This window comes from Astyanax mexicanus, chromosome 24 (genome assembly GCF_023375975.1).
Source record: "Astyanax mexicanus isolate ESR-SI-001 chromosome 24, AstMex3_surface, whole genome shotgun sequence".
In the NCBI taxonomy this organism is placed as follows: Eukaryota; Metazoa; Chordata; class Actinopteri; order Characiformes; family Acestrorhamphidae; genus Astyanax; species Astyanax mexicanus.
Genome location: NC_064431.1, coordinates 2292614 through 2316392, shown reverse-complemented (window position 1 = coordinate 2316392; position 23779 = coordinate 2292614). Strand labels below are relative to the sequence as shown.

Sequence of the window (23779 nt, the reverse complement as noted above, 5' to 3'; positions counted from 1 at the left end):
TCCACTAGCCTCTCTTTTGGATCATCAGTTTATGATCCAGAACTCAACATATAACATAATATAACAGTAGCAATGTTCAAGAAGACTCTCATGGCATAATGCAATCAAATAATCACAGCAGCAAACCTTTGCATGGACGGTTCTTTTATTAAGCTTATTTTAGCAGCTTAAAAGTTCTTTAAGAAATCAAAATGGTTATTTTATGGTATTGCTCAAAAGAAGACTAGTTTGGAGCATTTAACATGTAAACATGCAAGTAAAGACTTTTAATGACACTAACTGGATACCCCTCTTAAGAGTACCATTAGGAAGAATTTAGGTGGTGTTTGTGGTCAGTTTAACATCGGTAGCATCCATCAGTTAACTAATGGGGACTAAAATCTTTTAAGAGTTAAGAGAATGACGTGCAAATATTTTCATTTGGGCTTTAAAAAATCTACGTTTCACTAATGCTAGTGCGCAAATGATTTAGAAACTTCAAAAAGCTCCTTACAACATTATCAACTAAATAAACTGAATGTCTGTAAGCTCCACATGCTAATGAGCAAACTTCTACACAACTTTTCTCCCCTCAGAGCTGAAGAGCCTGAAGGCGTACTCAGATACCATCCCAATATTGACTAACGGCTAATCGTTTGTCAATCCTTTACATCCTAACGAGGGGATGGTTTTAATTGGGTGGATTATATTTGGGGGAGAAATATTGTTTCGTTGCTGAAAAACACTGGGGAGATGGCAGACGGCGCGCTGCCGTAGAGACATCTGTCAGCAGTTGGGTTACTGACGACGGGCGTCTTTCTGAAAAACATGGGCAAATGAACCGTAGTCCCTCAGTATCCATAACTGGAGCTCCCAGTAAAACTCAACTGGATATTTCTCCTCTGAATTTCACTGGGTTCTCTGAATTATGAGATCATTATTTCATTTTTATTGTAACATTTTTATCCGTTTGTCCTGGTCAGAGTCTTTGTGAGTCTGGAACCTACTTATAAACCCTAGGAAGGGCAGAGACATCTTCTTTACAGGGTTCCAGTCCATCACCAACCTGGGTTTAACAAGAATTGATACATATGAGGGTGAAAGAACATTTCAGATCATCAAAATCTGAACAGTATTTCAAATCCTACCCTAACTGTAACTAAACCTAACCATAGTAGAATGTACATTGCTTCTTACCATTTACCTATGTACAGGGGTTGGACAGTGAAACTGAAACACCTGTCATCATTTTAGTGTGGGATTTTAGGTTTCATGGCTAAATTGGAGCAGCCTGGTGGCCAATCTTCATTAATTGCACATTATTGCACCAGTAAGAGCATGAAGAGTGTGAAGGTTCAATTATCAGGCTAAGAGCACAGTTCTGCTCTAAATATTGCAATGCACACAACATTATGGGAGACATACCAGAGTTCAAAAGAGGACAAATTGTTGGTGCACGTCTTGCTGGAGCATCTGTGACCAAGACAGCAAGTCTTTGTGATGCATCAAGAGCCACGGTATCCAGGGTAATGTCAGCATACCACCAAGAAGGACCGACCACATCCAACAGGATTAACTGTGGACGCTGTAAGAGGAAGCTGTCTGAAAGGGATGTTTGGGTGCTAACGCGGATTGTATCCAAAAAAAAAACATAAAACCACGGCTGATCAAATCACGCAGAATTCAATGTGCACCTCAACTCTCCTGTTTCCACCAGAACTGTCCGTCACCACAATAAATTATTGTGCTCTAAAACCAGCTGTTTCTGTTTCATTGTCCAACCCCTGTAAGTACCTATTTCTTTTGTATAAGCTTCAATAGTTTTATTTACTTTATTTTTCCTAAAGTCGTCAGTGCGCCTTATAATTCCGCTGCGCCTTTTGTATAAAACCTTGCAGTCAGGTCTTAAGGAGCAATAACGCCAATCTGATGAAGTGCAGTGTTATAAAGGTGAGTTTTCAGTAAAGTTTCTCCAGCACTAACGCTGGGTGCAGCAGCATTAGCATTAGCATTAGCTGCTAAGCGATAACTTTATGCTGCTTTACTCCTGGTGCAAAAATTCAAGCAGTTCAGCTTGGTTTGACGGTTGGATGGCTTGTGATCATCCTTCTACCTCTTGATTATATTCCAGAGGTTTACAATTTGGTAAAATCAAAGAAACTCATCCTTTCTAAGTGTAGTAAATTAGCAATTAGCAACTAATCTTTTTTTTTATCTTCTGAGAAATATATCTTAAACACAAACAACTTAACAACCCCCTCATGTTCAAGGGGTTCACACTTATAAAAAAAAAAAAAAAATCTGCTGCAGTGTCTCAAGAGCCTCTCGTCAGAAGATTAGTGTTGTAATTCCTTTATGAATGGAAGCAGACGCGGCGTCTAGACAGATACAGAAGTAGTGTTTACCAGGAGAGGGATGTTTTAACTCTGAGGATCTGGAAATGCAGTGTCTATCTTGCCTTAAGGCACCCTCAGTTGGCACTTTCAGAGTTCCTGTTTCCCAAATTCTGTTTTTACAGTGTTCTTAGATAGTGGGTGGTCCTACATACTGTGCAGAGTATCTTAGATAACCACTTGTTGTAAATGATAAGAGATATGTGCTCATAGTACTTCCAGATCAGAAGACTGGTTAGAAGTAATTACAGCATGCTCCGTTAATGCAGCTTTGTTGAGGTTTATAATATATATTTATAATATATATAGATATGTTTATAATGCTTTATAAATGCATTATGATGTGTTATGAGTATGCCTAGAGAGTCTTATACCATGGTAACTTATTGTACAATTTACAGTGTGAATAATAATAATACATGTCCTGTTTAACCAGTGTTGTATCACTGGAGGGTTGACAGCTAGATAAGTGGAGTTGGCTCCCGAAACTCCAATTCCCAGAATCCCCGGCGGTGATCAGTGGCAACCAGCCAATCGCATCTGTGCAGCACTCTATATAAACCCCAGTCAAAACAACACATTCCTGTCGCACCTTTGTAGAGGGGTGACCGGTAACAGAGGGTATTATTAAGAAAAAAAAAAACAAAAAAAAAACTAAAGAAAGCCAGTTTGGTTTATTTGAACCTAAAAGCTGTGTTTTGTTTGTATTTGCCATTTTATGGCATTTCCTTTGTTCTGTTTCCCGCCTTTTTTCACACCTCTTCAGGTTTTTTTTTCCCCCACCCATTTCCAATCTCCACAAGCACACCTTTTTTAATATAAATACTTTTAAGTAAACATATATATATAAATATATATTAAAAAATATATAAATATTAAACGTCCATTTTGCCCTCCCTCTCCTGTAACAACCCATACCATTCCATATTGGTTCTTCGGCTCTTCACTGGAAAAAAAATGTTTTTAAATGTACAGTATCTAGGAACGTATATATGTGAACAAACGTTACAAAGACATTTACTACAAAACAAGAGCAATGCTTTTACAGTAGGTCTCCATGTTAAACCACAGCATAGCGTTTTTCAGCACCTTGTAGAAGGTGGAGAAAACACTGTCACAACCTCACATACAGAATAAACACATTCTTATTATTGTTATGAAATATAAACCAAAAAAACGTACAAGGACGTTCGCCTGCAAAGTGCATGCTTCACATTATTATTAACATTTATGTCTGCTGCTGCGGTGTGACATAAAGCAGGCTGCAGGCGGCGAAGTTCACCTGTAAATTATGTGTTTGCATTTCAGGGTCGTCTACAATTCATTCAGCAGCAGCTACAAAAAAAACTCAGCTTCCTCCACCTGCCCTGCTTTATAAACATAAGCTGTTCAATTGAAAAAATTGTAATTTACAGCATTTAGAGCATTAAAGTTCAGAAAGCAATATTTGGTGGAATAACCCTGGTTTTTAATCACTGTTTTCATGCATCTTAGCATTATGTTCTCCTCCACCAGTCTTACAGACTGCTTTTGGATAATTTTATTCCACTCCTGGTGATAAAAAACTAACAAAACTAACAAAATTCAAGCAGTTCAGTTTGGTGGTTTGATGGCTTATGATCACCCATCTTCCTCTTGATTACATTCAAGAGGTTTTCAATTTGTTAAAAATCAAAGAAACTCACCATTTTTAAGTGAAACACAATTTAGCCAATAAGGATTAGGTCCGAATGTTTGTGGACACCCTGTGTAATGATTGCACTGAGATACTTAGGGACCAATCGTACACCCTGCGCAATGCGCGTCGCGATGCTCATTTTTACCTTACACCCTGTCAACAGTCTTGGCATCGGAAAATGCAAGTGCGCCACTGATTAATTAAAACCCTGACAACAGTCAACAGTCTTGGATGTCGGGTTGCTTTTCACTGGAGTTCTTCTGGCCACATCAAGCAACTTTACGTACTTACGTGACACAAACACGTGTGTACGCGTTTACTGAACGCGAGCGGCTGGTGGAGCCTTGGAGACTTCAGAAGGGGAAACTCAGGGCTCAGTAGCTCATTCATTCACTCATAGTAAAACCAAAGAAATGAAGGTTTTGAAGGTGAAGTTTCTAAATAAGCACTCTCTCTCTCTCTCTCTCTCTCTCTCTTTGACTGAACATAACCTGGATTCGGATTCATCCGCTCTGAAAGGAGAAAGCATCTACAAGCATCACACCTGTCCAATAGTGGAATCATTACTTGGCGAATTTTCAGCTCACTTCTATGCATGTGTTGTTATATATTTATTAACTGCTTATTAATGGGTTTTAAAGTATTTGCAACCTAATTAACAACAATGAATAAAATTCTTCGTAAACTACGTATATACCCTTTATTACGGTAGTCTTATTTTAAAGTGGTACTAGAAATAGATCCTCTGGGCCACTTTTAGACTAAAATTTAGGAGTAACTGTAGATGTAGAATGAAAACACAGGTATTTCAGTGCATATATAGCGAATAAACCTTTGACTTGACCCGACTTGAATAACTGCTGTGGAATTATTTAGTTCACTTTGTTCAACAACTATGTAAATATGCACAGCATGTCCTGAAATGTCCTTTTGAGCCCCCCTTATCTATTATAAATAAGGCCAGACTAAAAACACTGCCTATCATTTGTGCTCTACTGCCTCCCATAAGAACAGACTGTGCTTGGACCCCGGGTAATTGCCACTTGCAGTGTAATTTGAGGATTGGTGCTATTCTTATTCTTATATATGTGGAAAACAAGCCTGTTTTTAGTACATAAACCCACATAAACACAAGTATTAACCATTTGAACTCGTTTTTTCTCCGTTTTTGTTTTCAGTTCCTTTTTTTTATGTCTTATAACACAGTAATTATATCAGACAGACACATGCCCTGATCTCTTTTACTCCAGAAGCCATACGGCTGCTCAAAAATATAATCATTTAAAATGTAAAAAGAAGCAGAATTGTTATATTTTCCTGGAACTGATCATGTTTTGGTTGAAATTTTACCAAGAGCCTGTTTTATTTTATTTTTTTTTTTTACTTATTTTTGAATGTATAGACTTTAAATATATTCACACCTAAGATATATTTTTAAAAATGGTTAGACTAGAGTGTTTATGAGTTGAATAAGCAAAAGAATATTGATGATTTGATGAGTTCATTACATGGCTTATTAATTAATACTTTGACAAAATACACGGAGAAACAGCATCAGGCGGAGTTATTTATTTATTTATTTATTTATCTTGATAATCAATAATCACACCTCTAGGATACATGTAGATTAACTTATTAAAAACCTGACACTTTGAGAATCAGGACACACAAAGAAAACTATATACTATATACAAAAATGTCAACTTTTTAGTCTAAATAAATAAAAATTTAGTTCAGTGCAAAATAACTGCTTAGTAAAAATGTGCAAGTAAAATATATAAAAACTATATAAAGTAGTGCACACACCATACCTAGCTTTAGTTTGAGTAAAGCAGGCAGTTTCACACTTTTTTTTCTGTGGGACACTTTTAAGTCTGATGTTTACTGATATTATTTGTTTTTAGAAACATCATATAATTATGTTTGAAGCACTAAAGGTAAATAATAATATTGGTGGGGGAAGGAAATCTTTTTCACTTTTTTAGGTGTTTTTTTTTTCTCAATGGGTTTCTTGTAGATTTAGCTTTACCGCACTGGGATGTGATCACTATTTTTAGACAGAGTAAGCTCCGCCCTTTCTAACCATATATGGATTATGTTTATGTGTCAAGGGATTCCTGAGTAATTTAGCTGAGAACACAAGGTGCGAATTTGGATGTAAAATCCGTCCGTAGGGATCTAAGGGTTAAAAAGGTAATGCATCTAAATGTCTGATACAGATGTTTCATAGGTAACACTTTCGATAAATGTCATCTTTATTAGACGCTATAACCACATTCATAACAAATTATAATGCATTTATAAGGCATTATAAACGTGACTATACATGTTTATAAAAAATGCATAACGCATTATAGCCATGTTTGTTAAGCATTATGACTTGTGATCATAATACATTATAAGCTGTGCTTATAATATATATGTTAAAATAGTATATCTCTATCAATAATAATCTAGTCCTACAATGAAAGTCTGGTTTTTTACTTAGAGCGCACAAAGACCTGTTATAATACATTATAATTGACTATGAGTGGTTAAAATATATTTATAAGATTATTGAGGGTGTGTTTATAAGTTGGAAGCTTTTTTAGTCATAATAAAGTCTACAAGCAGGGACTGAGTTTCTTGGTATTGATGTATAACATGTTATAAACACTACAGCTATTAATGCATTATAATCACAGTTCATGATGCATAATAAACATGGCTATAATGACTTATACATTTTTATAAATATGTATAGCCTTATGAATGCATTATAATGTGTTATGAGTGTGTTTATAGAGTCTTATAGACTTTTATATAGTCTTATATGACTATATGTTTCTAAATCTTTCTTTATACAGCTTTACCTCCGTATCGCAGGCAAACCAAACCACCAGTAACACGAACACGGAGAGCTGTCAACCAAATTTAGCCTTCCTCAATCTATAAACAACATCCATCTCCCAGCCAAGACTGTAAATCCTGTTTTTATCCACCTGAATGAATATCCTTGGTCAGCCTCAGCTCACCCGTGGAAAAAACAACCTCTACAGGCTTGTAACCACAATTTAGCACAAAAAAAGACGCTAAAATACAGCTTTCTTAACAACGTCCAGATACCCTGAAGACATGAGACAAGGCAAGACATTGTTAGATGCCCCTGAAGGGAATTGTTAAATATATAAAATCATGTAAAACTGTAGCCTGATTCCTGTTAGAAGCAGAATGTAGAAGGTCTGACGAGTGTATTCAAGCCTTAAAACTGTTTAAAAACATCTGTATAAAAAACAATTCAAGGATTTAAAATTTTCACAAGCAAGTTAAAAATCGAATTACTTGAATTTCTTGCATCTTAATGTTAAAGTTTGAGAGCATCAGTGTGTAAAGTTGTGAAGAGCTAGAGTTGGTATAGGCTATATATAGGTTTATGTTTGAGTAAAATGAACATTGTTGTTTTATTCTATAAGTTTCTTAAATTTATCTGAAATTAAATTTACTTAAAAAAAGTTTTTTAAGTAAATTGTATTTATTATTTATTTCAGTGCAGGCACTTTTATTTCTCTCAAATTCCAATAAAAATATTGTCATTTAGAGCATTTATTTGCAGAAATGGCTAAAATAACAAAAAAAAAATAGACGCAGAGCTTTCAGACCTCAAATACTGCAAAGAAAAGAAGTTCATATTAATAATTTTTAAGAGTTCAGAAATCAGTATTTGATGGAATAACCCTGATGGTTTTTAATCACAGTTTTTTTTCATGCATTTTGGCATCATGTTCTCCTCCACCAGTCTTACACACTGCTTTTGGATAACTTTATGCTGCTTTACTCCTGGTGTAAAAATCCAAGCAGTTCAGTTTGGTGGTTTGATGGCTTGTTGTTTGATCATCCATCTTCCTCTTGATTTTATTCCAGAGGTTTTTAAATTGATAAAATCAAAGAAACTCATCATTTTTAAAGTGGTCTCTTATTTTTATATATATATATATATATATATATATCAGGTATATCAAGACACGTTGTTCACTGTAATGGACAGAAGGATTTAAAGATAGATAAAAGTCTTGTTTTATTAAAACAAAAGCTTTGTAACACAAGATGATGATAAATCACCACCATCAATAACATTATACTGATGAAACTGGCCCTCATCAGGATCTCCCCATAGTTAGAGTTACCAGCTTCTTATCATTATAAAAAAAAACACTTTTAAACAATAATTAACTCAATGAAGAAAGTGTTCTAAGTCTGATCTAAATTTAACATTTTAGCATTTTTTTTTTTTTACATTTTAGCTAAAGTAACGTTCGTTCATTGAGATGTTACCATTTTCCCAATGCAGTGGGTGGGGCCTAGCTTCTGTTTCATTGGCTGCTAAACATCTATTTTGATTGACAGCAGGTCTCAATCAATGTTGTGTGCAAAAGAACATAAAAAAAGAAAGCACATGATTTCTGTTGCAATAAAAGGGCTTAAATCTGTCAAAATATGATTTTTAAGGCTTTTCTCTGCATTTTTTGGACCAAAAAAAAACAAAAAAAAAACAGGTCAGGCCTGAAATCCCCCTCCTCCATCCTCTGGACATTCTGTGTTCCCTTGCTTTCTCCATCCTTGACCCAGTTCATAAGAAGGTGGTCAAGAAAATTAGTGGAGAGCAGTACCAGGGGACACAAAAATGTGCCAGGTCCCCAAACTGGAAACCAGTCTGGATACTGTGAAATAATACAAATAATTATTATTTTATTTGGTTTTTAGGCACATATAAATAGGCTTTTGCTGTGAAACCATAATAAAACCCTTAAATAAACGTATTTATCGTTGTATTTACAGTTGTATGTTTTAAGCCAATAAAAATAAAAGTGAAAAAATATAAAATATTTGACTGTATATAAAGTATTTCGGAGCATTGCTGTTCCAAGCATCCAGTAATATGTAGATACAATGTAAAAAAAAAAATATACACTACCGTTCAAAAGTTTGGGGTCACTCAAACAATTTTGTGTTTTCCATGAAAAGTCACACTTATTCACCACCATACGTTGTGAAATGAATAGAAAATAGAGTCAAGACATTGACAAGGTTAGAAATAATGATTTGTATTTGAAATAACATTGTTTTTACATCAAACTTTGCTTTCATCAAATAATCCTCCATTTGCAGCAATTACAGCATTGCACACCTTTGGCATTCTAGCTGTTAATTTGTTGAGGTAAGCTGGAGAAATTGCACCCCACGCTTCTAGAAGCAGCTCCCACAAGTTGGATTGGTTGGATGGGCACTTCTGGCGTACCATACGGTCAAGCTGCTCCCACAACAGCTCAATGGGGTTCAGATCTGGTGACTGCGCTGGCCACTCCATTACCAATAGAATACCAGCTGCCTGCTTCTGCTGTAAATAGTTCTTGCACAATTTGGAGGTGTGTTTAGGGTCATTGTCCTGTTGTAGGACGAAATTGGCTCCGATCAGGCGCTGTCCACTGGGTATGGCATGGCGTTGCAAAATGGAGTGATAGCCTTCCTTATTCAGAATCCCTTTTACCCTGTACAAATCTCCCACCTTACCAGCACCAAAGCAACCCCAGACCATCACATTACCTCCACCATGCTTAACAGATGGCGTCAGACATTCTTCCAGCATCTTTTCATTTGTTCTGCGTCTCACAAATGTTCTTCTTTGTGATCCAAACACCTCAAACTTGGATTCATCCGTCCACAACACTTTTTTCCAGTCTTCCTCTGTCCAATGTCTGTGTTCTTTTGCCCATCTTAATCTTTTTCTTTTAATAGCCAGTCTCAGATATGGCTTTTTCTTGGCCACTCTGCCCTGAAGCCCAAAATCCCGCAGCCGCCTCTTCACTGTAGATGTTGACACTGGTGTTTTGCGGGTACTATTTAATGAAGATGCCAGTTGGGGACCTGTGAGACGTCTGTTTCTCAAACTAGAGACTCTAATGTACTTATCTTCTTGCTTAGTTGTGCAACGCGGCCTCCCACTTCTTTTTCTACTCTGGTTAGAGCCTGTTTGTGCTGTCCTCTGAAGGGAGTAGTACACACCGTTGTAGGAAATCTTCAATTTCTTAGCAATTTCTCGCATGGAATAGCCTTCATTTCTAAGAACAAGAATAGACTGTCGAGTTTCAGATGAAAGTTCTCTTTTTCTGGCCATTTTGAGCGTTTAATTGACCCCACAAATGTGATGCTCCAGAAACTCAATCTGCTCAAAGGAAGGTCAGTTTTGTAGCTTCTGTAATGAGCTAGACTGTTTTCAGGTGTGTGAACATGATTGCACAAGGGTTTTCTAATCATCAATTAGCCTTCTGAGCCAATGAGCAAACACATTGTACCATTAGAACACTGGAGTGATAGTTGCTGGAAATGGGCCTCTATACACCTATGTAGATATTGCACCAAAACCAGACATTTGCAGCTAGAATAGTCATGTACCACATTAGCAATGTACAGAGTGTATTTGTTTAAAGTTAGGACTAGTTTAAAGTTATCTTCATTGAAAAGTACAGTGCTTTTCCTTCAAAAATAAGGACGTTTCAATGTGACCCCAAACTTTTGAACGGTAGTGTATATATATATATATATATATATATATATATATATATATATATATATAATAACACCCCAGAATGACATTGACATGGAGATAAAATTCCCTCAAAAATTGGAAATAAAAGGTTTTATTTCTATTAATTTACCATCATGATATAAAATAATAATAAATGTAGTAATTTGTGAAATATACAGTAAATTATCTGAATGATGCCTTCATTAGAAGTTAATTAATATATTTTTATACAATATGTTCCATTGTAATATTAGCATTTTATTGAGTAAGGTACACATATGGCTAAAACTTTAATTATTCCACTGCCAGAATCTAAATTTTATAAAATTCACACACCCTATTGTATTTGCAATATTTTCTATTATAATATGGGTGTTTTACTGAATAGATAAACACTTATTGCTTAATAAAGAGCATCAGATGGGGTTAACATGTAAAATGTAAGAATGCCACTTTCAATTTTACAAAATTTCTAAACCCTTTTGATTATTTTAGCGTCTATATAGTAAATTGTGCCATTGCTGTTTTAGTGCATCAGCTGGAAAAGAAAAAAACACAACCTGCTTCTGTATGTTTCTAATAAACCCACCCAACCGCCCTGAACACCCACACAACCCCCTCCCTCACCCCCCTCAAACCCACCCGCCTGCCTGATTATATTTATTGCATGTCAGGCAGGTGGAACATCAGGTTATTTGTCACAGGTTGCCAAAATGTCAGCGCTGACATCATAACCACACGAATAAAAAATTCAGAGTGATGGAATCAACAAATAAAAAAAAAAACTTCCACCAGGGGAATTCTGGGTAAGAAACACGGTAAATAGGCCTTTATACATTTTTTTTTTTTTTTTCTCTTTCCTGTTTTGGACCTCATTCAGTTGCTGCCAATCTCCTGAAATCCATCTATTCATCATAATTACATGCCGTGTTTATCTGAGTAACACAGACTCACAGATCACTTCCATTTTCGATGACGGGTTCTACCGCTTTATCTCATTAGCAGAACGAGCGTGACAAGCGTATCGCTCTATATATCCTGCAGAAGAAGAAGTAAACATGCGCCTATTTTTCTCCACATCATCTCTTCATCATCAACATCATCATCGTCAACAGATCAAAGCTGATGCTAATCGAACCGGGAGTTCGGAACCAATGACCGTCGTACGCCAGCATTATATATATATATTTATACAGTACAGGCCAAGAGTTTGGACACACCTTCTCTTTTTCAGTGCGTTTTCTTTATTTTCATGACTATTTACATTGTAGATTCTCACTGAAGCATCAAAACTATGAATGAACACATGTGGAGTTTTATGTACTTAACAAAAAAAGTGAAATAACTAAAAACATGTTTTATATTCTAGTTTCTTCAAAATAGCCACCTTTGCTTTGATTACTGCTTTACACACTCTTGGCATCATTCTCTCAATGAGCTTCTTCAAGAGGTGGCCACCTGAAAAAAGTTTTCCAACAGTCTTGAAGGAAGGAAGGAGTTCCCAGAGGTGTTTATTAGCACTTGTTGCTCATTTGCTTTCTTCACTCTGTGCTCCAGCTCACCCCAAACCTCAAATCTGGATTGGGTTCAGGTCCGGTGACTGTGGAGGTTCAGCTCATTTTTTTTTGTTAAGTACCTAAAACTCCACATGTGTTCATTCATAGTTTTGATGCTTCAGTGAGAATCTACAATGTAAATATCAGTCATGAAAATAAAGCAAATGACACGATTTATTGTTGTGAGAAATCACCTACTAGCCTGGCTGCTCTCCAGAAACACATTTGGTCACGAGAACTAATGATGCCATGCCAGAAAATCTCTATGGAGGAGAATACGCACTTAAAGTGAGTCCAACATCAACAGTTTTGCTTATTTGCTTCATATAAATGTCTATGTACTGATGTCCTCAATACAGAACTATATCAAAGGTTTCAGTACAGCACACACATATATATATATATATATATATTTTTTTTTTTTTTTTTTCATTTTAAACATGCCCTACCTGTTTATCAGCTCAGGATCAGCTCGCCAACCAATCAGCTCGCAGTAGCAGTAATGCTAGTGCTTTACAGCGTGAAACCAGATTTTTTGCTTTTTTAGTAAAATACATTATTCTACGTTGCTAAAATTCTAAAAAGAAACATTCAGAACAAGTAGTTTAGAATTATTTTTTATTTAAGTTTTAAGTTTTAGCTTTTAGCTCAATTCACCCCTATTCACTGAGGACTCACTCACAGGCGCCCTCTAGAGTTTAACAGTACAATTTGCTGATATAACAGGGGGGATGGTAGGGTGGTCAATCTTAATAAACTCCATAAACAGCTCTGGTGAGTTTTGGACCCGTGGTTCTCTCTCTCTCTCTCTCTCTCTCTCTGTTTCTGTGATCCCATTGGCTGTAGGTAGCCTCTGCTCCTCCTGACTCCCAGTCGCCGACTGAGTCAGATGTTAAACATGTTGAATATTTGCGAAGCATCTTTTTAGTAGTTCACACTAAACAACAGCACCAGCATCCCAGTTTACCCACAATCCCCACAATTCCCAATGTCCATGAACTCCTGAATCTGCAGCCTTATCTAAAGGGGAAAAAAAAAAAAAACATTAATTACCAAAAGCTAAACTATAAAAGTAAGTTTAGTTGGGGAGGATGTTGTCTGTCTAGAGTGTTCCTCACTTTATTGCATTGGCCATGCTTTTATTTATTTATTTATTTATTTTTTAATCTTTTTTTTGGACCAGATCTGCTTTGCTTAAGCTCTGCATCACTTCTTATTTTCCTCACTTAGAAGAACCACAGTCACTAATTAGCTCTGAAAGGCCTACTGGGTATTTGGGAGATCAAAAGGAAGCTGGCGCACCGAGCTCTGTTTTTTTTTTTTTTTTTTTTTTGCGTGCGCTGCGGCGCGGCACGCGTAAGTGGCCACATGTACGTAGGTTTGTCTCTAAACAAAAAAATGGGTGGCGGAGAAATCGCCCGGGGGGGGCGTTTTGGGGCACATCCACGGCCGCATCGCATCTCTAAATTATTTGTGACGCTGCGAGCCCTGGTATCCTTCGTTTCCTGTTTTGTTTCCCGCCCCCACAATTAAGAGGCGCTTTGTGAAGAAGAACAAAGACAAAAAAATAATGTTAAATATGATTAGAATAAAGCTGGAGAAGAGCAGATACAGTGGTAAAAAATGAAAGTTTTATCTGTTTTTTACAGTTAATGATTAATTAAACACTAGGGGTCCTATAGTACACTCTGGACACCTAAATTTTGTAATAAATCTACGCTACACTGATGAGTGTGGTGGTCTGGAAGTGAAGTTAGGTGTGTTCAGGTAAATTTCGGGCATGTTTCTGGCTGTATATTTTGGTGGTGGAAAACACAGAAGCTCCACTGACTGATTAAAACCCTGACAACAGTCAGTCATCAGAGTCTATTCCTATAGGTGCTCATTAAACAAACACACACACAGACATGATGCAGAGCACAAACACGACTTTTAAAGCTCCACTAGGTAGGATTGAGATTTTGTGCTCATGGGCTCCCCCTACAGTTGTAGAGTGTAATAAATGTTTCAGGCTGATTTCTTGTAAGTTTCTCTTTCTCGTTTTCTGGCTTTCACAGACATACTCAGACTCTTTCCTGCGTCTGCGAGAGTGTCTGTATGTTAGTTTGTAAAGAATAAACCAGTAGTCCTTGTAGAACTGTTAGAACTAAAGGTCGGAAAGCAGGTCGCAGTTCTCGCAAGCTCTGGCACAGACACGAGAGCACCGCTATTCCTCCTATTACACCTCAATGGAGCGCTGCAGTGAGTTTCAAGCTGTAATTTGACTTCTTTAAAAAGATAAAAAATTCAAGGAAATCCTACCTAGTGCTGCTTTAAGCTGTCAAAAAGATCAAACGACCGTTGTTGTTGTTTTTTTTTTTTTTTTTTCAGAATAAAAGAATAATTAATGGCTCGGCAAACAGCATATGGCCAGTATAGATTAGGTGAAGCTCCTGCATGTTTTTTTGAGAGAAATTCCCATTAGTAGAACACCTGGCCAGGAATTTTCCACAGTAAAGCGCAAAGTGGATTCTGCTGTATTGAGTGAAAAGACAGAAACAGAAAACTGAAACAGATGAGACATAAAACAGGAACACTAAACACATTAAAATGAGTGATGAGGATTCTGAAGCAAAGTTTCAGTTTAAAATGGTCTTAAATTGGTCTTATATTTTAGCAAAACTGGTCAGTGGAAGCCATGGAAGATTCCACCAATAATTATTCTGTACAAATCACATTTTAAACCACCTAAAATCCCACACTAAAATGATGACAGGTGTTTCATTTTCATTGTCCAACCCCTGTAGATGCCTAAGCTGCTAAGTTGTACCTCTATCTTCATAGCACACGCAGAAACAGGGTCATCACTATGTTTGGTTTATCTGTAGTTCAGAGTGTGAGCCTTTACTCCAGCCCTAACGGTAGAAAGCAGTGTGATATTGGTGATTAAGTGTGCTGATGTTTGGTGTGTGGGCGCAGGGTCTCCAGGCTCGCCGCCCTTCCTGCAAACACACCCTTCCTCTAATAAACACATTTGTCATTTCTGCATCCTTTGATATCTGCAGGTTTTGCACAGGTGACTCCAGCTGTCGAGTGCGTCACTCTAATTATCAGACTAGATGTTTCTTTCAGGAGACGTGAGCCGCAATCCATCAACGTCACGCCACCAAACCTGTGCTGCTTTGCGTGGATGGATGGATGGTCAGCGTGATGGAGAGTTTTGCCTATTAAAAGTTTTTAGTTGTGTTTCAGTTTTTTAAGAAGAATAATAATCACATATACTGTAAGTTTGGAGAGCATAAGGCTTGAAGATGTTTCAGTAAAGTTTGTGGTAAAGCTCTCGTTTAGAGAAGATGATTAATCCACTGTAATCTAATTTATATTCGCCTGTTTCTAGTCACTATTTTCTATTTCTATTATCTACAGTGCATCTGTCAACTAAGAATTGTGCATCTGAATTTAGGGCGTGTCTGTGTGTGAAAAAGGCATTTACTAATTCTCCTAATTAATCATGGGTGTGGTTAATTTTGGGCATAACATGTAATAAACCAATCAGTGTGCCAGTTGCTCATCATTTCCTTTAAGAGCCGGGTGACACGTTCGTATCTTAACAGTGTGGAGCTTTTGTGCGTCTCAGCAGAGGAAACTGAGCTGCAGCTCATTTAAGAGAACAAAAATGTTATTTTTTTTTTTTTCTGTTTACTGTAGAGTTGAGGAGGGTGTATGCAGCACTGGGAGCATCTAAAAGAACAGACTCTGATGATTGACTGTTGTCAGGGTTTTAATCAGTCAGTGGAGCACCTGCGTTTTCCACCACCAAAATATACAGCAACACGCCAGAAATTAACCTGAACACACCTCACCTCAATTCCAGCAGACCACCACCACCATGCCCATCAGTGTAGATTTATTATTAAACTCCGCTAGGCTTGAAAATAGACTTTTTAAGAGGTGTAAGATAGCAATGAGCATCACAATGACAGAGTCCAGGAAGTATAACCTTTTTTACAGATTTTCTGCTTCACACTCTGCATTTTACAGTTCAGATTTTAACTGCACTGAACACAGTTCTCTACAAAAAGCATATACATGCATTCATGTTTTGTAATATTAGCATATTATACAGTAGGTAAGGAGGATATATACTGTACATGTTTTCATTCCGCAAGCTATTGGTTTTACCTCTTTTTTTTGGGGAGGGGGGGGGGGTCTATTTCTTAATTAGGGGGGTCAACTCCCCCCCAGTAAAAGGAAGATAATGAAAGTATGCAAGTGTGCCACTTCACACCACTGGACATTTCCAGTGGTCTTGTGAAGTCCATCATTGGCCATAATTGGCCTTAATTGCCATTTGGATAATTCCAAGTTCTACACATTGGTAAAAACATTGGCAGAATATAATATATAAGTCGAAGGAGTTTCTGTCCCTGGCAGAGTTTGCTAGTTTTCCTTAGGAAGTCTTTGACTCTTTTTTAGAAGAACTGACATTTTCCAGTCTTCCACCAACCTCCCCCAACTCTACCAGTGGCTGGTGACTCACCTCCTGGATTCGTTCGCTGCCGGCGTCTTTCATGTCTAGGCCACTGCACTCGCCTGACCAGAGGTCTCTCTCAAAAAAACATGTCCTCAGATTGACGTGGGCACCAGGATCCGGCTGAGCTCGTGATGCGCCACGGGACTTAACCTTCCCCTTCGATAGCCTCGCAATGATGGTGCGCTGAGCACGGGCGCAGTGATTAAGTTGACTGGGAAACACTTCAGGGAAAACTCTGCTACCGTGGGCCGACCGGAGAGACTCCCCAAGGAGACGAGTGAGACTACGGGAGGCCAAGCAGTGTCAAAGCGTGAGACGAGTGCCTCTAATTTGAGGGCGTTCGAAGAGGAAATTGCACAAGTTTTGCACAAATCCCTGAAGAGCAGCTGCTTGCAAGAGAGGCTGAAATCGCCCAACGAGAGATGCCCTTTTCTACCTTCTTCTATCTTTTAGAAAAGGACTTTTCCTAGTAAGATGTCTAACTGCTACCGTTGGATAGTTGAACAGTTGAACAACAAGATGAATTGAAGAATTCAAGATAGATTCATCTATTTCTAATCGACTGAGATCAATCGTCCTAAACTTTGATGATCTCTTAGTTATTTGTAAAATGACTCATTGGCTCACTCTCTTTAAGAGCCGGGTGAGCTCTGACTTTGGCGCATTCGTATCTTAACAGTGTGATGCTTTTGCGTATCTCAGCATCTCAGAATGAACTCTGATGATTGACTGTTGTCAAGTTTTAATCAGTCAGTGGAGCAAAGAAGTAAGAACTGAACTGAATTACTGAAACAAAGTAACATTTCAATGATATTGTATTTTTTTGAGATGCACTAGTACTGCGAGGTTTCTTCAGATGTCTTGTTTCAGAAATGTATGGTGTTCAACTTTCTCTTTCTATTAGTTGAAAAGTAGAAAACGTAGATCATCTGAACCAAGTAGAACCAAGTTGGAACCAGTTTAGTTGGTGTCCAACGAAGCCCAACACAATTTGAGGAATATTTGAGTTACAGTATAGCTGATTTAGTAAGAGTATAGCCTCTGGTGATTCCTGTCTTCATTCACAATCTATGAAAACCTTCCAGCCAGTGGAGTAAAGTTCGCCACCGAATTATCTCCTGTTTGTTTGGCTTCTAACAACTTACCCAGCATCCCCCCTGGGGGAAAGGTGCATTCGGCAGCTGGGAATCAGATTCAAGCCCAGCTGAGCCACGGGCAGTCTTGGTTTGAGCTCTTTTAGAAAGCAATTGGCCATGATCTCCCTGGGAGAAGAAGACAGCAGGGTCCCTGTCCACTCTCTGATCTCTTACTAGGAGATGAGGCAGCTTCTTCAATGTTGGTCCTGTTTATCAGGGCAAAAAAAGTTTTTTTTTAGTGTTTTTATTACATATAAATAGACTGAATAACTCTCTGGTTCTCTCTCTGGTTCTTAAAAGTTGAAAAGAGTTGAAAGAAGAACTTAAGGTTCGCTCAAAAAGCTGCATCTACCCATCTCTGGCAGCTGATAGCAAGCTGCATGACTGGGATTCAAACCAGTGATCCTCCTATCATAGTGACAGCACTTTAGTAGACCACTGGACCACTTGGCGCTTCACTTTTTAAGACTTCCATACCACTCATTTTGTTATATTTAAACCTCCTTATCCATATTAAAAGCAAGAAATCAACATCATCTACTCTTCTTATTTACTTCTTATTTACATTATCTACTCTTCTTATCTACTCTCTTTCATCTCCTACATTGTACACTAATACCACAGCAACCACTAAGCGACACCATATAAACCACATAGGAATCATAACGACCCTGAATATCATAGCAGCTGCCAAAGTACAGAAGAAACAAAATAACAATCATTAAGAACACTGTAGTAACTACTAAGCAACTCCATCACAATCCACAAACCTGGTAGCAACCACAGCAACCACCTACCAACACTGTTTTAAGACTTGTGATCAATATGCAGGAAAAGCAGCTGGATTACTTAACAGAAACCATCAAGTAATTACATTTTAACCACAAAGCAATATAGTAGTAATCACCTAGCAACTTTCTGACAGTCATCTGCTGTACCACAGCAACCACCTTCCAAAATCTGTTTTAAGTCTTGTGACCACTATAACAAGCAGCTGGATTACTTAACAGAAACCATCATATAACCCCATATCAATGACAAAGCAATAGCAATAAAATAACTTGGTGTACCACAGCAACCACCTACCAAATACAGTTTATGTCTAATGACCACTATAACAAGCAGTTGGCTTACCTGACGGAAACGATTATGTAACCCCATATCAACCACAAAGCAATATAGTAGTAATTACCTAGCAACTCCGTAACAGTAATCTGGTATACCACAGCAACCACCTACCAATAACAGTTTTATGTCTCGTGACCAGCTGACTTTCTTGATGGAAACCACCAAGCAACCCCACAGGAAGCACAAAGCAATACCATAGTAATTACCTAACAACTCCATACCAATCCACAAACCTGGTATACCACAGCAACCACCAAGTAAAAACAAAACAGGTTTAATTCTAGTGATCACATAGCAATAGCAAAAAAGTCCTGCATCTGCTTGAAAACGGGAAGCTTTAGGAAATGCACTTTTTTACTTCTCTAAACTCTTCCTCAGACAGAAGCTCAGAGTTTTGGAGATCCTGCCAGTGCTTGGAAAGCCTTGAGTCTGATTTGCATAAATCAACAGCACCTCTGGTGTTTTTCCTGCTGTTCTTCAGGCCAGGAGCGGATCGGGACGGACTCGAAGTACGAGCAGGAGGGGAAGGTACAGTTTGTGATCGATGCTGTGTACGCCATGGCCCACGCTCTGCACAACATGCAGAAGGACTTGTGTCCGGAACACTCGGGAGTCTGTGCAGAAATGGAAGTTGCCGGCGGCAAGAAGCTGCTGAAGTACATCCGCAACGTCAACTTCAACGGTGAGTAAAACGCAGAGCCTCCACTGCTGCAGAAACAGTTTTTTTTTTGTGGTCAGATAGGCATTAAGACTAAGTATAGGCATTAAGTATAGTATAGTATAGTATAGTGTAATATGTATGCAAAACATAGCATTCTGTGGTCTGATTGGATGTTGGTTTTTGCTACAAGAGCATGTAAAAATGCCCAAAAATGCTCTATTCCATAGTGTACCTCTTTGTGAGAGATTCTATTTTACTATTAGACATGGTTTACTATTATATAGTATAGTATAGTATAGTCTAGTATTGCAAGGCATATATAATGTATGTACCCTGGGTTGCTACTTGTGGGTAGTGTCCCTCTTGGTGAAAGATTGTTGAGAGCTAGCCATGGTTTACTTTAGCATAGTATAGTATAGTATAGTGAAGCAGGCATGGTATAGTATAGTATAGTAAAGTATGAAATAGTATAGTATGGTATAGTATTGTATAGTATAGTATAGTGTGGTATAGTATGGTATGATGCAGTATAGTATAGTATTGTATAGTAAACTACAGTGTAGTGTGGTATAATTTAGCATGGTTTGGCATGGTATGATATGGTATAGTTTAGGGTGGTACAGTATTGTATAGTATGATATATCATAGTATAGTATAGTATAGTATAGTATAGTATAGAATAGTATGATATTGTATGGTATAGTATGGTAGAGTATGGTATGGTATGGTATTGTATTATATAATATGGTATTTTAATGTATAGAATAGCAGAGTATGGTAAAGTGTAGTGTGGCATAGTATAGTATAGCATAGTGTGATATAGTATAATGTAGTATAGTATAGTTTGATGGTATGGTTTGTTATTGTATGCTATAATATGGTATTGTATTGTATAGTATAGAAGAGTATGATAAAGTGTAGTGTGATATAGTATAGTATAGTGTGATATATTATAGTATAGAATAGTATAGTATGGTATAGTGTAGTGTAGTATAGTATAGTACAGAATAGTATGATATTGTATGGTATAGTATGGTAGAGTATGGTGTGGTACGGTATGGTATTGTATGCTATAATATGGTAATGTATTGTATAGTATATCAGTGTATTGTAAAGTGTAGCGTGGCTTAGTATAGTATAGTACAGTATAGTATAGTGTAGTATAGTATAGTTTACTGCAAAACATTTTTTGTGGTTTAGATGTTGGTTGGGTGTAAAATTGCTTTCCATTCAGTCCAATGAAACTGTTTCTCATTGGCTACTTTTATGTTTTTTGCGAGATTTTTGCTAGACATTGTATATTATACTTACCAACACCATTACAACCACCTTAAATTTTATATGAACAGATCTACCAACCACTAAAAAAAACCCTACACCCTGTATACCATGGAGTATAGTATATTATTGTATAGTACAGTACTGTACAGTATACTATATAAAGGCACAGTATTAATGTACAGTACAGCGCAGCAGGGTCTTCAGCATGTGAGGAAATTGTATTTTCAGCAGTTAATCTGAGCAGTAAATATCAGTTTGTCCTTCCTCCCGTAAGAGAAGCCCAGTATTTACAGTTCCGGCCCAATCCCAACTCCATCTAATCAATCCTTCATTAAAGTAAATCAGGTGGCCTCCCGAAGAACTGAGCAAATCTATACTGGAGCGTCTGGAGATCACAGGAGAAATCAGCAAACCCAACCTGTGTTCCCACTCTGATCAAACTCATTTATACTTAACACAACATGCACCAATGCATTGTGTTTTCTGATTAGATGCTGGGTCTTGCGTCAATAGGCTACTCTTGGGTAGTGTACCTCTAGGTGAGAGATTGATGATTTTATATACTTTATTTACAGCTCTGGAAAGAAAATGAAGAGATCACTTCATTTTCTAAATCAGTTTCTCTGATTTAGCTATTTATAGGTTCATGTTTGAGTAAAATGAACATTGTTGTTTTATTCTATAAACTACAGACAACATTTCTCTCAAATTACAAATAAAAATATTGTCATTTAGAGCATTTATTTGCAGAAAATGAGAAATGGGTGAAATAATGCAATAGATGCAGAGCTTTCAGATCTCAAACAATGCAAATCACAGCTTTTTTCATGCATCTTGGCATCATGTTCTCCTCCTCCACCAGTCTTACACACTGCTTTTGGATAACTTTATGCTGCTTTACTCCTGGTGCAGAATGTCAAGCAGTTCAGTTTGGTCTGGTGGCTTGTGATCATCCATCTTCCTCCAATTAGGTAAAATCAAAAAGCCACATGGGTTACCATGGCAACCAATTGGCAGCAGGACAGTTAACACCTGAGCCACCTTGACTACTATAGCAACTGCCTAGCAACCACTTAGCAACCCTATCGCAACTACCTGGAAAACCACACTAACCACCTATCCACCCCATTGCAACTTTATGAAATACCGTAGCACTTAATACACTTATTAATTGTTTTATGAAATGCTAGATTTCTTTTCCTGGTTTAAAATGTGTCTCTGGTGCAAAATTATGAACTAGAACATATTAATAATTAATAATATTTTAAAAAAGAAAATCATCATTTTTAGGTGGTCAGCAAATTTAAATCAACCCTACCAGTTCATACCAAATCAAGTGGACAAATATTAATATTTTACCCTGTGTTAATACAACAAAAGCATCCAAAAATATATAAAAATCCCAGTGTTATCTTAGTCCAGTTCAACCTCTCAGCTCTCAAACTATGAAATATTTTTATTGAAGCCTTATCCTTGATAGAAACTCTCATCCACGGTTCACATGCACTCTATAATTACTGCAAATTCCCAACCACGCCAACCACGCTAACACCCTGATTGTTGTGAGTGGGCTGCACTGTGGTGGAGTGGGCAGCAAAACAACGGATGTGATGTGCCATCAGAGAGGCTGTTTGTTTAATTGGCAGCTCTACATAACATATATTTACTGTAACAACACACACACTAACAAACAAACCATTATTACTGGGAGATAAAATGCTGGAAATACATGTATATTATTGGATTTCACATATATTCAGCCTAGTGTATAGCATGTGTACCTTCCAGCATTGGGGTCTTGGGTTCAATCCCTATCTGGATGGAGTTTCTGGATGGATGTTCTTTTTGTATCTGCATGGGTTTCATTTTTCATCCAACAGTTCAAAAACATGGAGGTTAGATAAATTACATATACTCTAAATTAGCCTAAAATAAACTTGGTACATCAAAGTGTAAGTAGGTACACTGCTGTGAAAAAAGTAAAAAAATGTTCATATCAGATAATCTAAATATAAATATAAAAGCAATTTTTTAAATGATGATTTCATTTATTAAGGGGAAAAAAGGCAATCCAAACCAACCTGTTCTTAAGAAAAAGTTATTCAGCCTACTGAAGTTACTCCTAAAGGGCATGGGCAACTCATCTAGAAGGTCATAAAAAAAGAACCAAGAACAACATCTAAAGAACTGCATGTCTCACTTGCTTTAATTAAGGTCTTACATGTTAATTATTTAGTAATAATAAAAAAAAGAGACTGATCGAAAATGGCATCAGTTTGAGAGATCACCCAAACAACCACATGGGTTACCATGGCAACCAATTGGCAGCATGACAGTCAACACCTGAGCCACCTTGACTACTATAGCAACTGCCTAGCAACCACTTAGCAACCCTATCGCAACTACCTGGAATACCACACTAACCACCTAGCCACCCCATTGCAACTTTATGAAATACTGTAGCACTTAATACACTTATTAATTGTTTTATGAAATGCTAGATTTCTAAATTCATTCCTCAGTAATATTTGTCTCTGGTGCAAAATTATGAATCAGAACATATTCATAATTCATAATAATTAAAAAATGATTCAATTCATTAATTATAGGAATATCATTAATGTAATGTACTGTAATGTACATCTCTGTTATTATAAGACGTTGCAACTCTATAAGGGATATTAATTTAATATTTCCTAATTATGTAAAAGCAGACTAAAGTCACGTTTTTTTTTCTTCTTTTCACGAGGCTAGTGAAAGATCAAAGAGCGAGCGTGCCTTTGATGTGAGGGTGTTGATTATGACGTGCTATCATCATAAACATTTGACCCGACAGGGCAGATTAGAAACGCAGCGTTTGTCGCATTAGAGTTCGCATTTAAGGTTCCAGAA

At 37.2% G+C, this 23779-nt stretch overlaps 1 protein-coding gene across 3 annotated transcripts in view; it reads left to right on the top strand.

Moving 5' to 3' along the window:
• LOC103031622 (metabotropic glutamate receptor 7) overlaps positions 1 to 23779 on the top strand; it is a 285237-nt gene that overhangs the window by 178376 nt on the left and 83082 nt on the right. For all 3 annotated transcript variants that reach the window (XM_022682217.2, XM_022682219.2, XM_015606383.3), the window contains exon 6: positions 19427 to 19627. In XM_022682217.2, the coding sequence (XP_022537938.2) occupies positions 19427 to 19627 (201 nt within the window). The remainder of the gene's footprint in view (positions 1 to 19426; positions 19628 to 23779) is intronic.